Source organism: Eschscholzia californica, unplaced genomic scaffold, assembly GCF_041429995.1.
Source record: "Eschscholzia californica isolate CP2 unplaced genomic scaffold, dmEscCali1.0.p SCAF_5, whole genome shotgun sequence".
In the NCBI taxonomy this organism is placed as follows: Eukaryota; Viridiplantae; Streptophyta; class Magnoliopsida; order Ranunculales; family Papaveraceae; genus Eschscholzia; species Eschscholzia californica.
Genome location: NW_028238472.1, coordinates 14,348,829 through 14,364,894, shown reverse-complemented (window position 1 = coordinate 14,364,894; position 16,066 = coordinate 14,348,829). Strand labels below are relative to the sequence as shown.

General features: G+C 36.7%; 2 protein-coding genes and 2 long non-coding RNA genes across 5 annotated transcripts; 2 read left to right on the top strand and 2 right to left on the bottom strand.

Annotated features, from left to right (window-relative positions):
- Positions 1-15: 15 nt before the first annotated feature.
- On the bottom strand, positions 16-837 carry LOC147537310 (uncharacterized). The gene has a single exon (XM_086642760.1). It carries the CDS (start codon positions 835-837, stop codon positions 16-18), a length of 822 nt encoding a protein of 273 aa, XP_086498886.1.
- Positions 838-2,890: 2,053 nt separating this feature from the next.
- On the bottom strand, positions 2,891-4,069 carry LOC147537309 (uncharacterized). The gene has a single exon (XM_086642759.1). It carries the CDS (start codon positions 4,067-4,069, stop codon positions 2,891-2,893), a length of 1,179 nt encoding a protein of 392 aa, XP_086498885.1.
- Positions 4,070-6,590: 2,521 nt separating this feature from the next.
- LOC147537308 (uncharacterized) lies at positions 6,591-9,488 on the top strand. The gene is made up of 5 exons (XR_015226029.1): positions 6,591-6,834; positions 6,919-6,990; positions 8,177-8,240; positions 8,317-8,390; positions 9,294-9,488. It is a non-coding gene; the product is annotated as an uncharacterized LOC147537308 (long non-coding RNA).
- Positions 9,489-11,570: 2,082 nt separating this feature from the next.
- LOC147537307 (uncharacterized) lies at positions 11,571-14,610 on the top strand. Of its 2 annotated transcripts, XR_015225818.1 has the most exons (5): positions 11,571-11,669; positions 11,778-11,853; positions 12,864-12,950; positions 13,796-14,219; positions 14,404-14,610. It is a non-coding gene; the product is annotated as an uncharacterized LOC147537307 (long non-coding RNA). The 2 variants fall into 2 exon arrangements; XR_015225817.1 differs by lacking the exon at positions 13,796-14,219 and having other exon boundaries at positions 11,578-11,669.
- Positions 14,611-16,066: the final 1,456 nt, after the last annotated feature.

The window sequence follows — 16,066 nt, the reverse complement described above, 5'->3', positions numbered from 1 at the left end:
TGTTAATAAAATGCATTAAGTAAACTCAGAGTATTTCATCAAAAAAAAGTAAACTAGGAGTAGTACACTATTACAGAACTTATGAACTAAAAAAGATGGAACAACTTTCCACAACTTAGACGAATTCTTCTTTCTTGCCCATTTAGCCAGCTTGTCTGCATTATCATTCAACTGCCTATTAGTGTAGTTGAAGTGGACCCTATCCAATCTTCTTGCAGCTTCCTTGATCTTCTTGATATGAATATTAGAGTACCAGTGGATGGTATGTTTCTGATTATTGAGGTGATTGATGAGGTTAATATTATCACTTTCGATAATAATATTCTTGTGATTGTTATGATTAGCCCAGAGAAGACCATGTAAAATAGCCACAGCTTCACCTTCTTCACTGTTTCTAGCTTTCTCCGAGGATGCAAAGGCACCAAGAAATCTGGATTCATCGTTATGAGCTATGAGGCCAATCCCAATATGCTCTGTAACAGAGATGAAAGAGGCATCGACATTGATTTTGATGTAAGGTTGTGCAGGAGGTTTCCATCTTACTGACGTTGAAGAGTTCTTTCTTTTCTTTTCTACTAACTTTTCAGGAAAGCTCTTAATGTTAGTTATGACGGAGTTGGTTTCCGAAATAGTCTGTTGGAAGCAATTATCACATCTCATTTTCCATATAAACCAAAGAATCGTCGCAAAGTAGGATCCATTAACGGTTGTGGTTCTCTGAGGTGAGTTCTGCCAAGAGAAAATCCAATCAATTATCGAACTAATGTTCTCTGTGATAACATTAAAGTAGAACCAAATGTTCTTCGCCATGGGACAATGTAACAGAGCATGTTCCATAGTTTCCTGAGTAGGACATTTTGTGCATAGAAAGTCATTACCTATGTATTTGCCAATACGATTTTTAACTGGTAAAGCTTTATTGCAAATTTTCCAGATAAACAGTTGTATACGTAGTATGGTGGGGATCGACCAAATGAAATTCCAGTTATAGGGGGTAGAAGGGGTAGTGCTGATGTTATTTCTCAGGTGGGTTATACATGGACTTAACCGTGAATTTCCCTGACGTCGAAAGATTCCATCTAATATGATCATTCCCGCTACTACCTATGGGGATAGTTTTAATAAGATTGCTCGTAGCCATATCAAACGTTTCTGCCAGAATATTTTCATTCCATTCATCATTCGAAATTAGTTGAGAGACCTTGACAAGGTTCGAGTTATTATCATTATGAAGAGGAGGTTGAAGCTCTGGAATCCATTTGTCATTCCAGATATTGACCTCTGTACCTGAGTGAATTTCCCAACAGGTCAGATCTTGAACTTGGTTGTAAACTTTATTTATATTCTTCCAAATCCAAGAATGGTGATTTTTACTACGGCCTGGAGTATCAGTATGAGGGAAATATTTGGCTTTTAACACTTGCACCCACGCTGCTTTCGGCTCCGTGCATAATCTCCATGCAAGCTTACTGAGGAAAGCGTTATTATCCAGATTCGGCAAGTGAATACCCAGACCGCCTTCTTTTTTAGGCCTACATATGGATGTCCAGGCCTTAGTACAGATTCCTTTAGACTTACCCCACCAAAATGACTTTTGAACAGTCATAATGCGTTTGCTAACACTTTTCGGGAGTGCGAAGCATTGCATCTGGTATCGAGGTACGACCGCCGCGATGGAAGATATGACCACCGTTCGACCTGCCTGAGAAAGAAAAGAATGATTCCATTTATTAAGTTTTTTATTAATCTGCTCGTTGAAAATTTTCGTTTTGTTTGCTCCGATGAATAATTGTGCTCCCAAGTATTTCTCTGACGTAGAAGCATATTTGACTTTCAGAGATTTCGTAATCATCCTTTTGAATTTTGGGTGAGAGTTCTTTGAGAAGAAGATATTTGATTTACTGTAGTTAATAATTTGACCTGAAGCATCACAGAAGGTTCGGAGAAGATTTTTAAGATTGTAAATTTTATCCAAGGAGTTCTTACCAAAAATGATACAGTCATCTGCAAATAAAAGGTGGGAGATCTCCATCACTGAATTACTGATCGGGTAACCTAAAAAGGAATTCGTTCCCACTTTGCCAGATATGAGCCTGCTGAGACCTTCCATTGCCACAGTGAAGAGAAAAGGGGAGAGAGGATCACCTTGTCTAATGCCCCTGGAAGGGAGGAACTTCTGACCTGGCCTACCATTAATGAGTACTGCCATAGAGGAAGTCGAGATGCAAGTGCTGATCATGCTTATCCAGTGCTCTGCATATCCTAACTTTCTCATAATCTCTTCTAAGAAGTTCCATTCAACTCTGTCGAATGCTTTCGACATATCCAATTTAAGGCCGAAGAAACCTTTATTACCTTTCATCCTTTTGTATGAGTGGATTATTTCTTGAGCCGTGATAATATTGTCCGAAATTTGTCTACCTGGGACATAAGCAGATTGAAAAGGAGAAATGATATTCTTAAGCGTGTGTTTGAATCTATCTGCAAGGATTTTAGTAATAATTTTGTAAGTGGTATTCAGAAGGCTAATCAGACGATAGTTTGCCTGCGTCTGGGGAGAAGTAGTTTTAAGAATAAGGCAAATGTTCTTGTGATTAGCATTCGGGCGAAAGATTGCAGTGTGAAAGAAGTTGGTAACCATGTTGTAGATATCCTGGCTAATAGTGTCCCAGTTAGCCTGAAAGAAAAAAGGGGGGAAGCCGTCAGGACCTGGAGCTGTCTCTTTCTTTAACCACCTGATTGCCTCATCCACCTCTGTTTTGTCAGGCATTCTAGTAAGCTCTTAGTTTTGACTCTCAGAGATGGAAGGCTGGAAAAGGTCCAGAATTTGGGCATTAATATTAGTGTTGCTAGTAGTGCTAATTTTCAGAAGATGAGAAGAGAAAATGTTCTATATATCATTAAAGTTTTCCTGCCAGTTACCCGAATCATCTTTAATGGCGAGGATACTATTATTACAATTTCTCTGAATGGCTTGAGAATGGAAGTATTTAGTGTTTTTGTCACCCAGATTAATAAAATTATTTCGAGATTTTTCCTTCCACAAGCTTTCTTGTAGATTGTAAAGCTCTTCTAGCCTCCTACTGAGGCTAATCTGTTCCCTTTTGCAGTTGCATTTCTGAATTTGTGCCACTATCTCATTGATGCTAGCATCAATGTTACCGAAGACATTTTTATTCCATTTGGTGAGATGCATACTTAATTTCTTAAGATCGCCTTGAATGTTATTATGTGAAATATTATTCATCTCCCACTTGCTCGCGATGAAATCATGGCACTCCGGATGAGACATCCAAGTACGAATGAACTTAAAGGGTTTAGGATTTTTTTGATTATTATTACGGTTAGACAGTAGAATCGGAAGATGATCCGACCCCACACCTTCCAAATGAGTAATACCCGAGCTCTTAAACTTCTGAAGCCAATACTGATTGGCCAACGCTCTATCTAAGCGTTCTTGAATCAGATTATTACCGAATTGTCTGTTGCTCCAGGTAAAGGGATTTCCAGAGAAACCCATGTCCAAAAGCTCAAGTTTATTAATGATATTATTAACTTTGGGAGTGATGGAGTTAGAGTTAGAGCTGCCCCCACTCTTGTCCTGAGGATCAAGGATAATGTTAAGATCCCCGATCACAATCCACGGCGCATCAGGGCCCGAATTTAGATCGAGAAGCTTTTTCCAAGGTTTCATTTTGTGGTTACTATAGGGACTGCCGTAAAAGCCCGTAATAAACGAGGGGTTGGAACTATGAGTTTCTCGAAATTCCATATGAATCATATTGCTATCCGAGAACAGAATTTTTGCTTTGATATTGTGGTTCCAGTACATGACTAGACCACCTGCTTTGTTCACCGGTTCTATGAAATGACTAGCGTATTCTTTGCCAAGGCGGATATTTTTCATAATGTTGAAGGATTTGTTCTTGGTTTCCGAAAGGAAGATAATGTCCGGTTTAGTCCGGACTATGATGTTCAGAAGATGTTTCTTCGTCATAAAAGAAGAGATACCTCGAACATTCCAACTTAAGATAGTTGGGCTGCGTTCTGGAGGTGCCTGAATACCCATGTCTCTAAAGGCTACCCACCGAAAGATCGACCTAAGAAGAAAAGAAACCAGACCAAGCAGACCACTAGAAGACCATTACACTAATGCCGACCTACCATAGACGGCCAGCAGAAAAAACTAACAGCCAGGAGTAAAAACTAACAAATAAAAACAGGAAGAACTAAGAAGAAAATCGAAAAACACTTAATAGAAACAGTACATTAACATAATATTAACATTAAACAGTCCATAACATAAACTAACTGTAAACAGTCCAGTAACAGTCCAAAGACAATATCTGACTACTAACAGAAGGAACCACTGAGTGTCCACTCCTGAGACTAATCAGGAAGGCAACACCACGACTCACTGCTACTATCCACAACACTAACCATATACACTAAGCGACTAGACCAGGTAGATTAAACAAAAAGAGCTAGACATATGAACATCCAAGAAGCAAGACCAAATAGCTAAAATACTAAGGAAAGACAAGTAAGAGAGACCAGACTCTAATCGACCAAACTAGGCTGTTCATCGAGCTCCTCATTTCTAGCATCTGAAGCATCTCCAGGAGAAACTAACAGTGAATCTGCAAAGATATGACGTCTCTTCTCTTCTTGACTATCAATAGACTCTGGTGGAGAGAAATACCAATTAGGAAGATTTGCCTGAGCTAAATCATATTCCACAATAGACTTGTATCTTCTGATGCCTCTGCTGCTGCCCTCCCCAAACTCACCCGAGCCCCTTTCTCTAACTTTCTTAGCCATTGACCTATGAATCTCCCCCTCCTCAACCTTAACTTCCATTAGATGATCTGCTTCCTTCCTTTTACTAATCTTATTGCTCTGAACCTTAGAAGACATAATATCAATGCCTTGTTCATTGGAAGGGACCACCGATAAAGCCCAATTTTGTGCACTTGGGTTAATGGTTGGGGAGATGTCCATCTTAGAACTAGATGCTCTGACATTCGATTTCATACATATGATAGGGGAATGCTCAATAATCCGACATCTATGACAAATAGCTTTAGGAAAACGTAAGTAACTGAAATTGACTGGCTTACCTCCATCTGTGAAAATGGAATCCAAGGTAGCTAACAAGGGAGTCCTTACGTCATACATGAACTGGATTCGGATCAAAGAGTTAGTCACCATACTAAAATTCCTCGGCTGCACTTGCATGATATAACCCATACACGAAAATATGATGTCTAAGTCTTGACGATTTTGAATAGCAGAAGGAAGACCAGCAAAGCTACACCACATGGGTTCACACATCAGCTCTGGAGCCTCTTTACTCAGAGGGAAATCCACCTCTTGCATGACCACCAGAAGACCCCTAACGATCCAGGGCCTACCCTGGTTAATCTCGTTCATAACAACTGAGCTCCTGGGCTTGATAATGAAGTGATTAGGACCATAGGGGGCTTTGGTGATCTCACATTCTCTGAAGAAGCGAGACTGAGCAGAGAGGTTCCTTCTAATGAAACATATCCCGTAATCATAAGAGCAACATAGTCTTGCTACAAACCCTGCTTGAATCTCTTGAAGATCTTTGCTCACCGATGGCTTTTAATAGGCTATTGTCAAGTTTCCATATTCTGAGATATTCATTTGTAGAGCCATCTTATCAGAAAGATCGTCTATTTGGAGCTTGGAGAAAACGTTCGACATTAACTGAGAGGAGAGAAGATGGAAAAGCAAGAGACTATAAACTAACCCAAGTATCTCCTAGCAGATAACTATGCACCAGTTCCTTCTCAAGGTTGAATGATAATTAATACTCTTTACATGCATGGTCTCGAAAAAATAATCTACTCTAAACTAGTCTTCATCCACATTCAGACTCTAATGAACCTCGGGAAGAAGCGATAAACCAAAAGCCAACCACCACTTGTACCCCAGAGAAAGATCCGACCTATCTAAAGAACCCAAACGTAATTGAAGACGAGAAATCCGGCACACGCTTGAGGAGGGATAATGAACAGCCTAGCTAGGGTTAACTACTCTTGACACATGTAATAAAAATCTAAAAAATTAAAGATAAAATACTTACCTCGCTCACCGAGAGATCTCAGCAGAGATTATGCCTTGGCTTTTTGCTATTTCCCGATGCTTAATGATGCTTTCACCTTTATTCTTCTTATTCCTTCTTACTCTATCTTCGTGCAACTTCACACACGATTTAATTGGCTTAGATTATCTATATTTGATCCCTAGGTTTCCAAAAGTTGGATCTGACGGTAGTTATGGAGGATCTGTTAGGATCGACGCTTGCATGTACGAATCTAGAAGGTTAAAAGTGAGATGGAGCAGCCTTTAATGGTGGTTTAGGGTTTAAACAGGTAACACTACAAAAAAAACGGTCAATAGGGACAGCCAATTTGCCGTATGTCCCTACTATTTTCAAAATAGGGACCAAATTTTAATATCTGTCCCCACTAATATTACAATAGGGACGAATAAATAATTTCACGGACAAAAAGTAACTTTCGCTCCAAAAGTGGCCAAAATTTTGGCCAAAAATTGGCGCAAACACTCCTTTTTTTCCCCCCTTGGTTTCTCTCTCCTCTTTTTTCGTCCGCAAGAGTTGGGGCACAATTTCTACTCTAGTTCTAGCTAGGGTTTCCCATGAAAACACGATATCCGTCTCTATCTTCCTCTACAACACGATTTCCTTCGTTATTCTTCCTCTACAATCGTACTAATGGCTTCTGTAATTTGTTCATCTTCTTCTTCTAGGGTTTTCTAGCTCTGTTGGCATCTCCTCACCACCGGGTTTGGTTATTCCACTTCTTCTTCTTCTTCAAATTAATCCATTAATTCGAGTTTATAACATGAAATCTCAATTCTGGTTTGCAGCAAATCTTTTCTATTTCAGAGTTACAACCGATTGTTCCACAGTCGGGATTTGTCTAGCAAAACAACGACCAGGTTTGTTGTTGTTCTTCTTCAAATTAAGCAATTGAGAGTTCATAACCGAATCAGCACCGAGAAGAATGATTTAAGGTTTGATCTAAATTATAGATCAGAATAGTTCTCAAATTATAGGTCAAATAGTTCTTATAGGTCATATGCCCTTCTAGAAATATGTAATTAGTCTAAACTTTATCGCTCGGCAATTTCATGTATATTACAAGTAATTTCTTGTGACAAAACCGAATGACAGTTCGTAAAACAACTCATTCTTTTGAATTGAGAAGTGAGAACTGTTCCGAAGGTGTTAAATTGTCGTATACGAGTTCTGTGTTTCAGTTGTCCACTATAGATACAAAATTATAAGCAGAAGGCTTCAATGGAAATATGTAACAATAGTTCAGGCTTTCTATGATTTTTATGCAGCTTTTTTCTGTGTTTTTCCTATATCAGACCTTAGATTTGAAACCCCTTCTTTTTTATATGCTTATTGCTTATGTTAGTTTTATATTACAGTACTTTGAATTGGGTACTTCATGTAATTAATAACAAAATGTATTCCAGATTCCAAATCAATCAGCATGGAGGAGATGATTTAAAATAATCATCTTCTTCACCACCTTGTTTGTCCTCTTTTTCTTCTCTTTTATTTTTCTTATTCTTCTTCTTATCTTTTTGTTTTTCCTTCTCAATCTTATGAATTGATTTCTACTTGTTCTTTGTTTATGAAATGAGTTGTGAATAGAGTTATGGATATGAATTATGTATGAAACTTTATATTCCAGGAACCAGTAAAAGTTGATGCCTCAAGTTCTGTATAACTTGGTGTCTCGAGTTGAGGATAACTTGACATCCCGACTACAGTTTCTTCTGTTTTTTGTAGAAACTTTTTCTCATAATGTTAATTTGCTTGTTCTAATCGGAAAATGTCTCCCAAAGGAATGAACTGCTCACAATTCACTATCACAATTATATAAGATCATTTTCTGGAAATTTTAGTCCTTTCCCGTAGTATGCTTAAGGCTTACGAGCTTACAGAAGCTTGTTCTACAAGGGGACAAAAGGCATCTTAATTTGATTATAGTTTTGAAGTTAATTATATAAAGACGTGAATATTTAAGTTGTAGCCGTTGTTGTAAACTTAATGATGTAGTTTTGGAAATGGTTGTTTTCTTACTGTTCATCTTCCTCTTTCCTGGTGCAGCACATTCTAGGGTTTGTATTGAGTTTCTTTTAGCGTTTTGCTGGGGGGATCTTCGATCATCCAGGTTAGTTATCTTTCCTCTTCTTCTTATTCTTCAAATAGGTTCGTTATTCTTTTTCATCTTCTTCTCATTTTTCAAGATAATACATTGGGAGTTTATGAATGGGTGATATTAAAGTTCTCGTAACGATCCAAGGTCATCGATTAATATGAGGTAACCTTCTCTCCATGGTATCTTGATCCTTATTCTGTTTCCTTGTCATGTAATAGGTATATTAGATGATGGTACTTGATCCTTATTCTGCCCAAGATGAAGGGTGTTCGTTCACCTTTATTCTGCTGCAGCTGCTTTTGCGTCGCAGCCTTATAGACTAGTGTTGTAAGATTGCGAGTTGACCAGCCTTGTAGACTTTTCATTATAGTATCCAATTTTGTCAGGACCTCACAAGTCACACGCGTAAGACGTGAAAAAAGGTGCCTAATCTCTTATAACGGAACACCACACTAGTCGAGATAAACAAACACTAAATTGGAGTAGCACAGCGCCCCCGACTTTATGATCATAAATATTCGATAGTTTAGCATGTTTGTGTTCTCTTTCTGCTAGTACTAAGTTACTAATCTCGTTTATGGAATTAAAATTCATAATTTGTCCAAGTTCAAGGGAAAATATTGATAAATTCCAGGACAAGTTCAGCTAGCATAAATATAATAGTTATTTAATTTAGTTTTTCTTATATGTTAATTTAGTATTCTTAAGATTAACACACTAGTTGTAGTATAATACTTGTTTAATTTGATTTTAGTTAACAAGAAGGTTTTCTATCAGTTAAATAATTATTTACACAATAATGGAGAGTTCAATAATTAATTAATCACTAGTGGATGACACACAGTGACAATATCCACAAAGCAGCTATTTAATTGGTACAAATTTATTTATTGTTTTTGCCTCTTATAGGAAATTGTTTTGTGCATAAGTATAGATGCATCAAATTTTGTCCTTCTGTTCTTTGCTGGGGTATAAGTTCACATGACTTTTTATTTGCATTATATTTTTGTTTTCAATTTTTATTATCAGACACAAACTGATACAGTGATACTTGAAATTTTGCAGATTGTCTACGATGTTACTGCCATGGATAGTTTCAATCATGTCAAGAAGTGGTTCAATGAGATCGATAGATATGCAAATGATAGTGTCCAAGTTTTTGGTTGGTAACAAATACGATTTGCTATGTCCGACCGGTTTATTAACTTACATCTCAGATGTTCTTTTGTTAATATTTGTTAAATACTCTAGTTCGTAAAGGTTGGCAATAACTACAAATAAGATATTTTGGTTATCGATGTTGGAACTCGTTTTAAGTGGAAATATCAAATTTATTTGATTCCAGACAATTTTTATTTGAAAATATCTGCCTCAAATGAAATTCCTGTAATACTTTCAAAGATAGCTCATAGCTTTCTCAAATGTAAGCGATATAAAATTCCAGACGAATCTGTACGGACGGCAATTAATTGTCCTTGGCGAAAGAGAAAAAATTCCCCCCAAATTTTTAGGGACGCCTATTAACTGTCCCAAAACAAGCAAGAGAAATTCCTGCCAATTTTAGGGACAGATATCAATTGTCCCAAATGCGTGCAAGAGAATTTTTGCCAAACTTTCAGGGACAGTTAGTTACTGTCCCTAAAAATCGTTTCTATAGGGACAGTTGCTGATCGTCCCAAAATCAGTATTGGGGACAGACGTTATCTGTCGCTATAACTGTCCCTAAAACTATTTGGGACGCCACTTTCTGGGACGGATAGAAACCGTCCCCAATACTCTACTAGGGACGGATTTTTCATTTTCTGGGACGGATAGAGACGGATATCGTGTTTTCATGGGAAACCCTAGCTAGAACTAGAGTAGAAATCGTGCCCCAACTCTTGCGGACGAAAAAAGAGGAGAGAGAAACCAAGGGGGGAAAAAAAGGAGTGTTTGCGCCAATTTTTGGCCAAAATTTTGGCCACTTTTGGAGCGAAAGTTACTTTTTGTCCGTGAAATTATTTATTCGTCCCTATTGTAATATTAGTGGGGACAGATATTAAAATTTGGTCCCTATTTTGAAAATAGTAGGGACATACGGCAAATTGGCTGTCCCTATTGACCGTTTTTTTTTGTAGTGGGAAGAAAAAAACGTCTGCTAACGTCACTCGGAGCTTCTCTCTCCTAAAAAAACCCGTTCGAATTGGATGCGGCGGCTTTAGCACTTATAGGGCGTCTTTAGAACTTCCCAAAGTACAAAACCTCAAAATAAAATTGAAAATGTTAATTGTTGCCAACATTTGGTAGACCAAGAGGTGAATAATGTTGTCATAAACACCGAAATCCTAGATGTCTTAGGTTTGATTCTCATAGAAGGTGGATTTTATAGTTTAGTTGAGCAGTTATCACTTATCACATATCGTAGTCAATTTTCTAAAAAAAAAAGTGAGTGTGCTCCAACAAAATTAAAATGTGGGAAAAATTTTAACTTTGGGTAGTAAAAAGTTTGTTTTGTAGTATAACAATCATCACTACAAAAAAAATATTATTTTTGGGGCCAGACAAGAAACCTTCCTTTTAATAATAATTTTTGGATTCCTAGTCAAAAAATCTACACCTAAACACACATTTAGTCCACCTTAATATTAATATAGGATTTAAGTCAAAATAATAATTATAATGGATATTTAGTCCAAATTGACCCATCTCTAAAAAAAAAACAGATATCTATCATTTCTATTTAATCATAATACCCATTATAACATTTACATAAAAAAATCCCACTTTTGAAAACCAATCCCCAAAATTCACTTTCTTTTTTTCTTCAGATTTTTTCGATTGATTTCAAACTTACTATCTGTTTCGAAATATACACGTTATTTAGTATCAGTTACGTATATTTCTGCAACAAAACAAATTTAGTATTGTAACATCCAGATTTTCGAGTCGGAGAATCGGACGAGTTGGAGCGTCCAATAGAGCTAGTGGTTTGTTTTGGGATTTGGTTTTGATACTTATTTCGGTTGATTCAGAAGATTCATCAGATAAATCTCGAGAAATCAGAAAATCATCGTTATGTAGTCGATGATTTTCTTCATTATCGAATTAATAGGGGCCATATAGTTTCTTCATGGTTTGATTTGGATGAAGAAGAAAAGAAAAGGTTAGATGAGGGGTCATTTTGAGTTTAGAGAAAGTCAGAAAAGGGGCTAAATCAACAGTTGTTGCAGAATATTGGATGTTTTCTGCAACCTGGAAAGATTTAGGGGTTGTTTAGCAAGTTGATGGAAGTTGAGGGACTAAATTGTAATTTTGAGTGGATAAGAGAAAAACCAAAAATCAGATTTTTCTTCTTTCTCTCATGGAACCGACTGCAACTAGGGCTTAAGCTTCGGTGAAAGGGATCGATTAAATTGAAGAGTTTGAGTGAATCTCATAGAGGAATTTGGTTTCAATCAGAAAGTAAGTATTATTCTTAAGGCTTTTGTCTAGGGTTTTGATGGAAATTTGATTTTCTCTCTCTATGATGTTAAATTGAGTATTAATGGAGGTTTTCTTTATGATTTGAAGAACTTGGCAAATTGAGGAGGAATTGGAAGAGATTAATCAAGAGGAAACTATCTAAATCGATTTTAATGGAATCAAGGTAAGAAATTTGGATATCTATGGTTTTATAATGAATCTTTGAGAGTTTTCCTTACCTTTATGTGTGATGCTATGGTGTTAGTTAACTTAAAGAGTTATGAACTTATGTATGAAGAATCAAAGTGGATGATTAGGTTTAGACTTGATGGAAAACAGTGAATTGAGAACAAAACTGCTACTGTTTTTGAGTGTTTAGACAGTCGTAGAGGATTCAGAAGAATTTCGAGTCTTCATAGATATTATAGCTCGTCTCGTCACGATTCCAGAAACATATTCTAATGATTATTTGGAGTTCGGATGAGGACGATATGATTGTTAGAGTATGAAGCGTACGAGCAGCAAAACTGATGCACTGCTGCATATCTTTTACGCTTTTCAGTTATGTTTTAGTCGTAATTAGGACAAGCCACCTAAGAATGAAAAGCTAGGAATGAGGTTAACTTTCCGAAAACTTAAAAATCGGTTGAATCGGATTAAAGACTACGAAGTATTGTTTGTTTAAGTGCACAGCACACAATTAAGACTACTTTATGTGTTTATGTTATTTTGGATATGGTTCGTTCGGATTATGGCAACGGGACCCAATAGAACATGTTAAGGGCATAAATATCCTTCAAGCGATGTATGATTTAACTTAATTGGGTATGACAACGGAAGTTAGAGAATGATCTAAATTACTCGGTATAGTCGATTTCTTTACGACGAACAACTTCAGAATAGTTTGGTCTATAATGGGTACCTATTATATGTCGGACTCACTGTTGTATTGAGGGTGTGACTAAGATATTCATGTTTTCAGAGTCAACATGATACAGTGACGTCGGAATTACATAATAGACTTTATGGAATTGTTTAGTGGTTTAGGACGCAAGCTAAGTAGTGAATCTTATATCGTTCATGGGTTCTTCAGAGTTCATTCTCATGCATCTTGATGTCTTCTAAGTTTACAAGACCTCCTTTTACAGTTTTCTGTCTGTCAGTCAAACCATCTTGTTTCTTTTGCACTTTCAGTTGGAGGGGAGTACTACATAGAAGATAAACTCGAAAAGGGCGAGTCTCAGGAGCACGACGGTGAATCGAAAGTGTATTACATCTGAGGTAGGATCCTATGAATCTTACTTGGAGCACAGGTATTCCCCATTTCACCATTATATATATATATATATATATATATATATATATATACAGTTATTATTTTTCGTTTATCTTTATCTAAATCAAATTATGATATGATATGGTATGACATGAATGTATGTGGTGTGCTCTATGTTATGGATGTTTATCTTTTCAAAACAAATTGGTTTTTCTGAAAAATAATCACATGGTGGCGGAATCGCTTGAGCTGTGTGATCGTTTTGTGTGAATTGTAAACACGTGGTGGCGGAATCGCTTGAGCTGCGTGTATAACATGGAGGCGGGATCGCTTGATTTGTGTTACATGTATTGATTGTTTGACGCCGGGCATTGGTTGGTCCCCTTGTTTATATTTCTGTTATGGATTAGCCATGAATTTATGTTAAGGGTTACACTCGGTGCGTGTGGCCATCCGTTTGGTAACGACCATTCTTGTTTACCCGGAATGGGGTCCGAGAGAGATTGGAAGTTGGGGTATTCCGACCCTTGGAGTGATTAGGGGACTGACGAGTGCCATGTTTGTTTATTTATTCTGCTAAGCCACTAGTGTGTGTGGTTTGAATTCTGTAAGGACTTGTGGTTGATACTTACAATGTTTTCACTGAACTGAAAGAGGGTGTTTACCAAGTTTTCTTAATAAGAAAGTACTTAATTCCTGAAAGTGGAAACTTGTAAAAACTTGGCTTTAAATAGGGTTTACCCTACCTTGAGACACAAAAATGCTCTTCTCCTTCGGTTGATGGAACTTGTTAGGAGGGCTCTGTTCTTGTAGCTTTGGGAGCCACTCAGATCATTTAATATTATTACAGGTTCATGCATATGTTTGGGTATTCTTCGAATGGTTAATGAATTACCTTGTGAGGGAGCGTCAGATCTGGCCGGAGGTAGGACGCGCCTCAAGACGAGATAATTGTGTCGCCGTGGGTATATGGCTCTACTAAGCGACGATACTCTTATAGTCGTCTGGGTAAGTCATGACATATTCTAAGAGTATCATTGGGTGGGATTTACCATTCGATGCGTATTGAGATCACAAGCTAGGCCGATGGGCGATGATGACGAAGGGAGAGTTACGAAAGCTCTTACCGGGGTATTACGTGGATCCATGTGTACACTGCAGTAGTCAAACGTTTGATAATGCGCCGCCTGTCTACGCACTAACAAAGGCCGAACGGTTCTTCCTAGCCGAATAGTAGGTGACCCCGACTGAGGGCGTATTCAGTCGTGATCTTGGTAAGCAGAAGAATTATCTTGCTATATTGCTTTGCTTCGTGTGCATAATAATATTTCTATGTATATACATATCGCCTATAACTATGATATATGAAACTGTTGATGTGTGTGGTGCGGGTAGGATGTCTAGGTATCCTACTGAGCTGACCTTCGGGTTATCTCATTCCTATTTGTTTTTGTTCAGTCGCAGGTACTGGTGACGTGGAGTGACATAGTTTACTTCGTTGGCTCACATTATGTAAGCTCGATATAATTTCTATTATATTTTCAACATAATCACAACGTTAATATTATATATGTACCATCTACAATAGTTAGGATCGTTCTCTCACTCGTTTGCGATTGTACACATGTAAATAGTATGCACATTATCACTTTTTATTTGATGCTATTGATATTTAGAAGTTTGTGAGATATGTGGGAATGTTTGACAGGTTTTTCAGGTTTGATATGTTCAATTTATAGAGGAGACTCTGTCCAAATCCAGTCTCTTCTGTGAACTATTCATATAAATGAATTCAAGTTATTTTTATCTTTATGAAAACTATTTTGGGTTGTACATTTTTCGATCATACTTTCAAAAGGTTTACACTTAATTTGATTTTCCGTTGCATTTGTTCTTGATTTGTTAACCGTGATGAGAGTTTGGGCTTTGGTTTATATTTGAAACTGATTTGAGTGAGAACTAGACCGAGTTTCTTTTATAAACTGCCGGACAAACCGTGATTCAGAACACGGAGCGTCACAAGTATAGTTAAAGTATGTCTAGATGTCAAAGTTATAGTGTTTTTCTGTTTATTGATTCTTGTTTTGTTTCGTAGATAACGTGTCATTTATTGTTAAAGTTTCCTACTTTATTTCATTTTTTTTATATGAATCATACATAACACATTATGTATGAACAATGTTTCTTCTAAAATGGAAAAGGACTAAAATCCTATTTTCTGGGGAGATTGGACCTTAATCCCTTTTTGAATTTTATTTTCGGCCTAAAACCCGTGGACCCCTTTAATAATGCAAAAAAACTGTCTCTAATACTACTGAACAAACTTAAGTACATTTTGTGGTTACCTCTGTCTCCATTTATTACACAGAGTTAGGAACGTTCCCAATAATATTTGCGACAAAATTGCAAGCAAAATATTTGGGTCAAATATTTTTTTTATGACGGTTATCATTCAGTCACTAATAACCACACAAAATTTTAATAGCGAATATATATATATATATATATATATATATATATATATATATCTATTATATAAAACACAATGGTGTTTTTTGAGGTGGACCGTAGATTTATGTTTTGGATATTCACGTCCATCCGATATTGATCAAGAATTTTCTAATCTAACCACTAAAATTGAATTTCAACCCCACAAAAACAGAAATTCCTTAATTCTCTCCTACCTTTTCCATAACTACCCACAAAAAACCACGACATTCCACAACCAAAATTGAATTTCAAACCCACTAAAACAGAAGTTCCTTAATTCTCTCCCATTTTTTTTTAATAACTACCCACAAAAAAAACCAAAACTACCTAACATGCATATAGAAATTTTCGTGCCCATAGGGCACGGGCTATACCCTAGTATATATATATGTAGACATATAGCCTAATATTCTTCGCTGCTTCACACAATCAGATAATTTTACATCTATTCACACTTCACATTAATTATAAGAAACAATATAATGTCGCATTATTATGAAAAAAACTCAAGTTAATAAATATGTATCTAAAATTTACTGTATTTCTTAGATGTATGTGTACCAAAAGAAAATGTATTTGAAAGTCATCTTCTAAAACTAAAGTTTCTTAGGCTAATTGCAAATGTCAACTG

Coding starts and splice junctions, on each gene's coding strand:
- LOC147537310 (XM_086642760.1), bottom strand. CDS start 837: ATGGAACATGCTCTGTTACATTGTCCCATGGCGAAGAACATTTGGTTC.
- LOC147537309 (XM_086642759.1), bottom strand. CDS start 4,069: ATGGGTATTCAGGCACCTCCAGAACGCAGCCCAACTATCTTAAGTTGG.